This window comes from Cydia strobilella, chromosome 23 (assembly GCF_947568885.1).
Source record: "Cydia strobilella chromosome 23, ilCydStro3.1, whole genome shotgun sequence".
NCBI lineage: Eukaryota > Metazoa > Arthropoda > Insecta > Lepidoptera > Tortricidae > Cydia > Cydia strobilella.
In genome coordinates, this window is record NC_086063.1 from 3,676,194 (window position 1) to 3,688,491 (window position 12,298).

General features: G+C 37.9%; 2 protein-coding genes across 4 annotated transcripts in view; one reads left to right on the forward strand and one right to left on the reverse strand.

The window, feature by feature from the left end:
- LOC134751783 (poly(A) polymerase type 3) overlaps window positions 1–12,298 on the forward strand; it is a 223,334-nt gene that overhangs the window by 87,186 nt on the left and 123,850 nt on the right. The window lies entirely within an intron of this gene.
- Window positions 1–12,298, reverse strand: part of LOC134751776 (neutral alpha-glucosidase AB) — a 39,504-nt gene that overhangs the window by 25,000 nt on the left and 2,206 nt on the right. For 2 of the 3 annotated variants that reach the window (XM_063687258.1, XM_063687257.1), the window contains exons 3-5: window positions 9,698–9,825; window positions 6,349–6,454; window positions 4,074–4,154 (exon numbers count right to left, since the gene is read on the reverse strand). In XM_063687258.1, the coding sequence (XP_063543328.1) occupies window positions 4,074–4,154; window positions 6,349–6,454; window positions 9,698–9,825 (315 nt within the window). The remainder of the gene's footprint in view (window positions 1–4,073; window positions 4,155–6,348; window positions 6,455–9,697; window positions 9,826–12,298) is intronic. The other variant, XM_063687260.1, reaches the window with a different exon arrangement.

Here is a 12,298-nt window from a genome sequence, read left to right on the forward strand (position 1 = left end):
TCGCCACAGAGTGGGAGCCCGAAAACTCAAATCGGGGACATGGCAGACCCCGCCGGCGATGGCGGGAACTCCTTTTTGAAGGAGTGGCCAGACACAGCACTGGACAGAGATCTGTGGAGAAATAGGGGGGAGGCCTTTGCCCAGCAGTGGGACACGTAAGGCTCCAAATAATAATAAATAACACAGATAACATCAGTATATAAATATTCTAAATTAATCAAGTTAATAGGCATTTAATTGAGCCGACCCGATCACAAGTCAAAAGTCACGTGCCGTACTATAAACTTTATCAGACAGTTATCACATATTATTGCTAATAAATAGTGAAAACATATCAAGTAGAGGTCTAAAATATCAATACGTATAAAGGGACAATAAGGTCGTGTTAATATATTTTTGTCGGTTTAACATTTTAGCCCTTGACTACAAAGTTTATCTAGACATAGAGCATGGGTTTATACAGGCTGATTTTGTTATGCGTTATGCCTGACCATGCTCTAAGGAGTGAATATGTAGGTCACATAGGAACAGGAACATGGTAAAAGCTGTTTAGTATGACCTACATTAACATGAATTGATAAATTCGTTTGAGAGCACCGAAATAATAAAACAAACCCCTCTAACATACTAAAAAGTCAATTCATGTGAGTTAAAGCAATAAAAAGATGACGTAAAATTTCTCCGTTATCGCTGTCATTGACCGGTTGACACACTCTCGTAGTCAATGATCTCGCTTATCGCTACGTGTCTGATACAGCGTTCGTATTGGGATATAGAATAAAGATGTTTACTCGATAAAAACAAAATTTATAACATTATCGATTGTGGTGAAAAGATGATCTCGAATAATGATAACCATCATACTCTTATGGTTGTTCTGGATTTATGCCTCGGTTCACGGTAAGGGCCCTTGGGCTCCGCTCGGTAATCTAATCGTAGGAAATGGCGCAGGCACGAGTTTATCTGACCTTCTAACCCAAAGAGGGATAGTCCGGTTTTCTCATGATTTAGTTCCCCAAAAGATATAGGTACTATTAATACATATTTTGCAAATAAGTTGCGAGTAACTCTTCGGTCAGTACCAACCCGGTTCGAACTCACGAACACCGGCGTGAAAGTAGTAAGCCTTACCGCTAGACTACCAACGCTTAATAATCTTATAGCCAGCTTTTAACCAACAACAGATACGTTAAGCCCAGATGTGAGATATATGACATCTACTTTAGGAACAAAACAAGTAACTATTTAAAGTGTTTTGCTCAAGATGTTACAGTCAACAAAATTTGAAAATAATATATAAAACTTATTCAACATAATATGTAATTTCAACCTAATCGTGCTTTGAACTAATTATAAAATAAAGTAAACATTTGATTAGATAATCCTTAGTTTCTAGCAATACATGACATGCGCAAATAAACAAAGGGTTACACGTGTAGATACGTATACAATGTAGTGATTACATGTGCATATACAAAGGTCTTTGAACTCCATATACACATGAATAATGAATAAGAAACTGAGTCGAAACACGAGGTCTAATCGAATAAAAGTATTTCGATTTTAAAACATGTTACGATCAAATATTTATATAACACGATAGCACGCGTTTATTGATGCGCGCGAAATACACTGCGAGTCGTGTCAACGTCGTATCATAACATTAAAATTTCAACAAAAAAAAAAAAAAAAAAAAACCTAAAAGCTTTTCTTACCGAGAAAGCATATTACTCTATTATAGAATTTTTGACTGAATTACCTAATTAAGATTTACTGCATGCATGATTTGACTATTATTGTTTTTCTGTGATATTATGATTAGCGTGTATTTTTATTGAATTTGTATGCCAATAGGCACGACATAGTGATACTGAAATATGTATTTAACATCTTGTAACTTACCTATGTTGAACAAATAAATAAAATAAAAAAAAATCTTTGAATTTAAACAAATTGTGAAATATGAACACCACTGTTCCATGCTTGCGTTTATGTCATACGAGTACAGTTTATAATTACATAATTATATGTTTATTCGTGTCTTAAAATAATCGTATGTTGGAACTCTTACCGTGCTGTTTTCCTGTAAGGTGCGAAATTAAATAATATTAAAATCTAATCGGTTTGAGAGCAGAAATAGTTATTTGTGCAACAAGAGAGGAAAGTTGGTTTTTCTTGCGAGTGTTTATTTTGAATCCCGAAAAAGCGAAAGATCCTATAATTGAATCACGAGCGAAGCGAGTGATTCTAAGGTAGAATCTTGAGCGTAGCGAGGGGCTCAAAACACGAGATGTAAAATAACTTTGCTCTCGTGTTGCACACATAATTTTTCACCTCAGTAGTGAGAACATATTAAAGGTTAAAATGTATTTCGAATTACACAGAATAAACAGTAAAAAAAGTATTATAACATACATGTACGATACGATAAGATACGATACGATACGATACGAGACCGGACCGGACCGGACCGTATCGTACCGGACCGTACCGTACCGTACCGTGCCGTACCGCACCGCACCGTACCGCACCGCACCGCACCGTACCGTAATATGAAGTTCATGGCCTTCACTAAATTAAAAAGCTACATTGTTTCACTCCCTGGAGTGAGGAAAGTCGCACTTTCCTCACTCCAGGGAGTGACGAAAGTAGGCTTGTTCGAGCTGCTGAGGTGAAAAATATAATTTAATTCGATTTTTGTACCATACCAAACGTTCGCCAATAACACATATGTACACAAAAAAGAATAGACAAACAATGCAGTGACAATAGATATAACAATAAGCTGGATTAGAAGGAATCTAGCATTTAATTTTATATTCGACGACCGGTCTGGCCTAGTGGGTGCCTGTGAAGGCGATGGTCCTGGGTTCGAATCCTGGTAAGGGCATTTATTTGTGTGATGAACACAAGCAGAGCAGAGCCCAACTGGGGAAGTACCTCCACCTTATAGAAAACCGCAGCCAAATAACACTAGACCCTACTCATAGTGTTGTGTTCCTGCCGGTGAGTAAGGTTGCCAGAGCTCGAGGGAGAGGAGTGTTAGGGTCGGCAACGCGCATGTAACTCCTCTGGAGTTGCAGGCGTACATAGGCTACGGAGACTGCTTAACATCGGGCGGGCCGTATGCTTGTTTGCCACCGACGTAGTATTTAAAAAAAAAAAATTTTGTTCCCGAGTCATGGGTGTTTTCTATGTATATTATATATTTATCTATATAAGTAATGTATATCGTCAACTAGCACCCATATGTACAAGCTTTGCTTAGTTTGGGGCTAGGTTGATCTGTGTAAGATGTCCCCTAATACTTATTTATTTATATCACTCATTACCGTCTTCCTAGTGTAGTGTTATCTCGACATTTTTGTCACGGCTCACCTGGAGAGCCTGGGGGTCCATTATCTCAAGTTTGTGCGCAGTGTTTTTACTTTTGTACTCAGAAGGAAACAAGGCCTTACTGGGACTAGTCTGGTTTCGCCACGATGTTTTCTTTTAGCGTAAAGCGATAATATCAAATGACATTTCGTACATAAATTTCATAGGTAGGAACCGCTAAAAGTATGTAGACAATACTTGGATTTATCTCCTATTTGACCTTCTTTTCTTAATGGACTTGAGGGCGGTGTTGCCCGTAGCCAATGTCACGTAAAAGGGTAGGAACAAAATAAATGCTCTTAGAGCACGACGCTGTTCGGTGGTTGTTGTAGTTGTCTCGTAAAACCGATAGCTGGATTTTACGAGAAGCACGTGGACTACCGGCCGTTGACTCCAAAATGGTGGTTAAACACGCTTTGAGATTAATTCTCCATTCACTGCACACTACCACATTAGATTATTGTATAATAAAGCTATCGATATTACACTTTAAACAATATTAATGAGCAAAAAACAAAAGAATTAATCACGAGGCTACTATCAAGATGGCGTTCGAACCGGAAGTCCCTATTTGACCTTTGGAGACGTCTTAGGATCACTCCAACCTCAGCTCTCCGTTTAGGGGCATCCATTGCCGGCCTCATCTGATGAATTAATATACTAGATTCCAGCCAATCCCGAGACAGGACAACACTCACATCGCCACCCTCCTCTTTGACCTTGAGCGGCTCCACCTCCAGCTGCGCGTTGCCGTTCACCACCACCGCCACATCGCCGGCCTGTTGAAAATATAAAATAGTTATTTGTGAAACAAGAGAGGAAAGTTGGTTTTTCTTGCGAGTGTTTATTTTAAGTCCCGAGAAAGCGAAAGATTCTAAGGTAGAATCTTGAGCGTAGCGAGGGACTCAAAAACACGAGATGTAAAACAACTTTGCTCTCGTGTTGCACACATAATTTTTCACCTCAGTAGTGAGAACATATTAAAGGTTAAAATGTATATCGAATTACACAGAATAAACAGAAAAAAAAAGTATTATAATATGTACGATACGATAAGATACGATACGATACGATATGAGACAAGACCGGACCGGACCGGATCGGACCGGACTGGACCGGACCGTACCGTACCATAAAAAATGTAATAAAAGTATGAAGTTCATGGCCTTCACTAAATTAAAAAGCTACATTGTTTCACTCCCTGGAGTGAGGAAAGTCGCACTTTCCTCACTCCAGGGAGTGACGAAAGTAGGCTTGTTCGAGCTGCTGAGGTGAAAACATTACTTTCAGGGTTTTATATAAGCATTGTAACATGTCCAGCCATGCATGCATGTGCGGCTTTGGACAGAGTAGCATGACGGTCTTTGGTGTCGGAGGCCAAGATCCACTTCGGGTCGTCGCGCCACAGCAGTAAGTAAGTAAGTATTGTAACATGTAGTTGATGTTTGTCTCTCTTTCGAACAACGTTATCCAGCAGGCTTAACACGGTAGCATTCTTATCGCCTGTCACCATACCTGTCACGTTCTAACAAGTATGGAAGTGCGAAAGTGACAGGCATAGTGATAGGTGATAAAAATGCAACCATGCTGACACCACAGGCCAATTTTTGCGTTTTGATATTGCAACTTCAATTTATTTCTATATAAGAGTTCGAACTCGAATTATACTTGTAGAAGCCGGAACTTACGAGGATAAAACAATAGTTATTTACGATACAAGTGCGGAAAAGAGGAAATTCGAAACGAGTGGCGATAAATTAAAACACGACCGCAGGGAGCGTATTCGCCAGGGACCGGACAACCCTTTCCGCGATAAAACCCTTTCAATGGGCGACACTTAAACACGGCTAACACATTGAAAGGCTTTCCCTTTTGAACTGCAAGCCCATTCATACCCTTACCTTTGACTAACCATTACCGAAAAGCTAACCAAAAATAAGGCTAGCTCTTAATAAGGGTTACCCTTATCTTTAAGCGCTTTTTATAAAGGTTTCCCTTTGCGTGAAAGAGACAGGATTAGTATATATCTACGGTAGTGTATGAAAAGGAAAGAAAATACGTGCCGTCAAAGAACGCCGCCGTCGCCGCCGACGATCGCTCGGATTCGAAGTAATGTGTGCTTTATGAACAAGGTAGACGACTTAAATTAGCACGCTTATATGCTAAAAGGGAAGCCCTTTATAAGGCTAACCCTTATAAGCAATATGCAAGGTGTTGGTGAGCGGATGATAAGGGTTTTGTAAGGGTATTTGGGCTACCGATTACTCAAATGTGGTAGCTTTATATAAGGGTTTTTAAAACCAAAACAAAGGGTTTCGTCTGGCAAAGGGTATGGTGAGTTAAGCCTTATGCAATACCCTTATAAAACCCCGATAAGGGATAGCGGGCCGGTCCCTGGTATTCGCACGTGTATCGTACAACGTTTTACAGTACATATGGCCCTTTAAACTTTCGACATATGCACGAAAAGTGATCTTTTACACACTAGTGCGAGAAAGTAGCACCATATGTACAGTAAAGATTATTTTTTTATTTGAGGACTGTATTAGGACTTCCCGGCAAGCTCGGCCGAATTACACCTTCCCATACAAACGTAGTTCCGCTCTCATTTTAAAACTACGTGTTGGATTGTAATAAAACTTTGCACATACAATGGCATGAGGTATATCTAGGTCTGAAATTAGTTTATATAGCTCCAGTTTATAAAACAAACGAAATAGAGCAAAAACAAGTTTTGTGTGAAAAACTTAAATTCGCTGTATTTTTTTAACTATGGTATCTGAAGCTACATAAACTAATTACAGACATAGATATAGCTTATCCTATTGTAAGTACACAGTTTCAGAGCAATCTAGCTAGTCGTTTTAAAATGAGAGCGAAACTACGTTTGTATGGAGGACCGAGCTTGCCGGAGACCCTTAATAACTTAGATAGTCGATTTTTCTGGCTGAGCATACTAGACTAGACCCATACCTGGTCAAGGAACTCCAACTTGAAGGGTTCCGCTGTGATTAGAACTTTATGGCCTTGCCCGTTGACCACCGTCACCACACCTTTCTCGCTGGACACCAGCTTCAAGCTGAAATTCATATCATTTATAAGTAATGCTTAGGGGGAGGTAAAATAAACACACCAATTTTACAATATTTTAAATTTTTACCATTATACCGACTACACTAGACTTATATAATTGATTGACTAATGAAAACGAATGATACTGATACCTAATGGTAACGTCGTAAACAATTATACATAGTACTGTTATGCCAACAGTACTTTCGAATCCCATTCTCATTTCCTTCGATCAAATGCTGTTTGTTATAATTGTGTCTGTAAACAAAACTTCAACACGTAAAAAATGTACGGCATCCCGGAGTTTTGATTTAAAGAGAATAACTTCAAATTCCTCAGAAATATAGCTATAATATTTCGAAAACGGACTCCTACAACAAGCGGAAAACTCGTAAAAGCTAAAGGAAATCGATCTGCACTTACGTGTGCCTGCCTGGGAAGTACTTTACCGTTCTCCAAACATGAGTTTTATACTAATTTTGGGGTTTCACTCACGTATTTTTAGTCACTCGCGCGACATGTTTCGGAGAGCCTACACGTGAGTGAAACCGCAAAACTAGCTTCAAGTTAGTTTGTTTCACGATAGTTTAAATTCGAAGAGTTTTATAATGTTTTAATTACCGCTTTCTAAAATATTAAATACATAGTATAACTGACCATTGGCAGAGCAGACCTATTTATGTATTTGCAATAAAGTTAAAGAGCTGTCAGTTAACAGTGGGTTAAGTGGGTACTAAGGGTCGCTAAGCTAAGCTACAGGCAGACGGACGTATATGTATAAGAATAAAGGTACCTATGACGAAAAATAATATATTACATGAAAAGTTGTCTGCCCTAAAATTCTTGGCAAAAATATCAAAAACAATTTGTCATAGGTAACAGCCGTAGGTAGGCTTACATCACAGACAACGTATTCTAAAGACATATACATTCACAAGTTTCATGAAATAATTGCTCTATACGAGTTCTTTAGAAATAGGTGTTCCGTGGCTTACACATAAAAATCAAATCCACATATCAATCTGCAACCAAAACACTCCCATTAAGTAGCCGATAACGCATGTACTGTTATAATTCCTTATCAAAAATCGTAACCTAATAACGCTACTCGAATTTAAATCTTACGACCTTTATCATAAGAACGATTTCGGAAAAATATGTTATAAAACAAGGTTAATCGGTTTGCTATTTTACGGATAAATAATTATACGTTCCTAAGACAGAGTTTACCTTTATAAAAAATTATACCTAGCTAGACTTATATAAGCCATTGTGTGTTAAAACAAAAGTCAAACGGACATACATACGTACATACCTACACAATGACAATGCACAATGTTTTTGTAAATTTGTCTTGATTTCTTAAATAAAACGTGCAACACTCTTAAGGGGCCCACTGACTATCAGTCCGCCGGACGATTTCGGCCTGTCAGCCGGGCTAGCACATGATTGGCGCGAGAGTATCTCGCCGCGACATAGACTACCCGTCCCCCTTTAATTCATACAGTTAGTAAAAGACGGGTAGTCTATCTCGCGGCGAGATACTGTCGCGTCAATCATGTGCTCGGCCTACAGTTGTTCTGAACTGTCAAATTTTTGTTCTAAGAGACAGGCCGATATCGTCCGGCGGACTGATAGTCAGTGGGCCCCTTTATCTGTAACTTTTTAGGAGAAAACAAATAAAAGTTTTATTATATTGAACAATGCTGACATTGTTTGTAAACCTTAATAATTTTTGCACACACTAATATCTACTACTCAATTATCTAGCTTTAGTATCAATTTTGTACTAAAAGTACTGAACAAATTGGGGCAAATTAACTGTCATTTTAGAATCTTGGTTATAAAAACAAGGTTCAAATTAAATTCCTTTAACTCCGAGTAAGCTCGACTTCGGCCTATGATAAAAATTATATAATTCTATGTACAGGTAGTATGTAACTTTTCAAATAGAGTCTGTGCGTAAAGAGAAGAGTCGTGGCAGAAACGAGAACAATTTCAATCATCATCAATCTTATATGGCAATCAAACCTTTGACATCTCGTAGTGCTTGTTTGTCTTGTAAAAAGTAAATAAATTTCTGTCATTGTGTATTTTTATTTACAAAAACTCTGTAAAATTGTCTAAATAAATCAATACGTTTTCGTGTGAAACTGAAAAATATGCAATGTTTGGAGGGGAATATGGAATATCTTAGGTACAGACTAGTAAAAATAAAAATGGTGGTCACTAAATTTGCGGTAATATAGAGGCCTATATTATTATATCTCGACCCGCCCCGGCTTCGCACGGGTATTTCAACTAATTTACACAAAACCTTTACAAATTATACATATAAACCTTTCTCTTGAATCACTCTATGCATTTAAAGAAACCGCATCAAAATCCGTTGCGTAGTTTTAAAGATCTAAGCATACATAGGGACAGACATACAGACAGCGAAAAGCGACTTAGTTTTATACTATGTAGTGATGTTTTAATAACAAAACTTCCGTGAGACACAGACATATTAAATATATTAATAACGGGTCACTCACGTATTCACGTACGGGTTTTTCGACTTAAAATACGTGAGTGACCCGTTATTAATATATTTAATATTAGTGATGTTTTGATCATTACAAAATAAGCTATCAAACTGTGCCTAAACTTTTTAATTTTAAGCTTTATTTTATATTTAATCAGTTGAAAACCTAGTAACAGAACAGAGCTTATTAACCGACTAGGTAGTAGCATTTCTGTGTCCTCGTACGTGTCTTGCCGATGAGCAATATTTGTACAGCTTTTATGCAGAATTTACTGGGTAAATGTTCAGTTCAAATATACTCTATTCATGTAAGCCTAGCAACAAGCACATGAATGGTGAATAATATGAATGGTAAATAGATTGAAAGTTAAATAATATGTACATGTATTCAATAACAGATTCAATTTATTGTAAAGGAAAGAGCCGAGCAAACAGAAAAACTTACGTATGATGCGGAGCGGAATGAATCTTTGGTCAGCACGTCGCTTGCCAGATTAACTGTGCCTGTGATATTCGCCTCGACATCTGTGTTGGTCATAACTTTTGTCTTGTAGATTCATTAGTATACTAACCTGTCGCTCTTAGGCTCGCGTTCCAAAGAGAACTGAGTCCTGTAGCGAGGGTACAGCGGCTCTGCTTCATCCAACTCCACCCTAAAGGTTCCGTCGACTAGCGCTGTCAGTTTGAGGGCGTAGTGCCAGGGAAATCAACAATAATACTAACCTGTCGCACTTAGGCTCGCCGTCCAAAGAGAACTGAGTCCTGTAGCGAGGGTACAGCGGGTCTGCTTCATCCAACTCCACCCTAAAGGTTCCGTCGACTAGCGCCGTCAGTTTGAGAGCGTAGTTCCACTGTTGAAGAGACAGGGAAATCAACATCAAAACTTAATGAGCTGAAGCCGCATTCACATTTGTCTGTCGTGTTGTGTTGTGACGGGTATCGGTTTCATACATTTAATATGGTTGCGTTCACATTTGTCTAATGCATCAGACTCAGACAAATGCGAATGCAACCATATTAAATATATGAAACCGATACCCGTCACAACACAACACGACAGACAAATGTGAATGCGGCTTTCATCAGCAACGGAATATTATTTATTCTAGTTTGTTGGTTATCATTTATAAAGACTGCCGTTCAACTGAAGCTGTTGGGAAGAAGTTATTTATTAAGGATCAGATACAAACTAGTTGAAGACTTGGCTGCATGAAGATAATTTGCATTATGCTAGTATGTAAAAATGTAATAGACTTGTTTCAGTCCCAAAACTCAGCTACCATCACCTTCTACTACAAAATTACTGAATGTAATGCAATTTCACTTTCAATATCTCCTACATGCTCTAGTTCCAGTTTTTTTTATAATTTCTGACACAAAAATTACAAAAGGTTCAAAATATTGTAAAAACAATATCACCTCTGCCTTAAACAACGGGTCAAATTTAAGACCTGTTGCAGATTTCATTTGTATGGACAGGGACAGGATGAAGCCTGGTGTAAATTTTCAAGGTTGCAGAGTTCCGGGAAGACCAACATCTATAAAGGCATAATTGTTCTCCACGTCATTGCATTAGTTTTAAGAACTAGCTTTAAGAAGTATTTTTAAGAATATATGTGCTATACCCTGTCAGGGTCCATGTGAAACTTTAATCATCTGTAACAACATATGTATCATGGTTTGCAATAAACATTTATGATTATGATTAATATCAATCGAAGAGCGCTGGTGGCCTAGCGGTAAGAGCGTGCGACTTGCAATCCGGAGGTCGCGGGTTCAAACCCCGGCTCGTACCGATGAGTTTTTCGGAACTTATGTACGAAATATCATTTGATATTTACCAGTCGCTTTTCGGTGAAGGAAAACATCGTGAGGAAACCGGACTAATCCCGATAAGGCCTAGTTTCCCCTCTGGGTTGGACGGTCAGATGGCAGTCGCTTTCGTAAAAACTAGTGCCTACGCCAATTCTTGGGATTAGTTGCCAAGCGGACCCCAGGCTCCCATGGAGCCGTGGCAAAATGCCGGGACAACGCGAAGAAGGAGATTATGATTAATATCAACTCCATTTTGAAATTAAATTTTTATAATAAGGACTAAATGAATTTTTACACTTGCCTTAGATTACTCATATAAATAAGATAAAATAAAAGTTTATTTTCAATATTACCAAATTCTATTTTTAAGTTCAGTTGCATGTTGGCCCACAGCCAGACTCAGATTCCAGTAGGTACATTACATATTAATAGTGCTAACATAAATGCAATGTTTATTTATGACATTGATAATATACATGTAACAGGTAAAACTAAAATAATATATGTTTAAATTGGCTCACCTAAAGCAGAAAAACTACACCCCTAAAAACCAAATTTACATTTTTATACATTAACATTTTTAAAATGAACATTAATCGTTAAAAAAACAAGCGCAGTGATATACACGCATCAGCTTTCAGCTGCTAGTGTATAAAACAATATAATATACACCGTGTTTTTCTTTTTCGTTAATTTCAAGGGTGCATTCCTGAGCTTAAATCAAGTAACTTTCTCAAATACACCAGTATCCTAATTAACTCCATTTCGGAGATAATCAATCATTTTTTTTTCTAATAAGGCCCCCACGAGCGTGTACACTTGCCTTAGGGCCTGTTTACATATTGATTAGTGTTTAGTACGAGTTCATACATTTGCTACTAAACTTAAGTACATTTCTCGGACGATCGATGCTCGGAATGACATTGATATGTCACAGTTTTCAATTGTTTGGTAGAGTTAAATGTAATGCCCGTGTTACAGCAACGCTATATGCAACACTTAGGTAAGTAATAAGGTTTTTTTTTATAAAAACTTGAGAATTTACTATGCCATTTAGTTTTCTTAAATGTACTTAACCATATCCCCGAAGTTAATGGAATTCAATAAAAACACGGTGTATATAGTATAATATATCTGTTTTAGGGCCATTTGCACGTTCCAGGGTTAGCCAACTAACTCGGAGTTAACCGTTTATACAGAAACTGCCCCGAGTTAGTTGGCTAACCCTGGAACGTGCAAGTGGCCCTTAACATGTGCAATAAATTAAATATGAAATATGAACATTCCAATTATTTTGTGGTAAGCCACACTTTTTGTACTGAACTTGATGTGAAACGGATACATAAAATTCCGGCTTTCCTATAATTTAATTTTATTATACTTATAATACTTTTGGTCGACTTTACTGCTCCATGTGCGATAGTCATTAAAATAAGTTTGGTTTGTGAGTCAAAGGCTTTGACTCAAAGCTCACACTCGAAATTAGCTAAACCGCTATTGCCGATCACG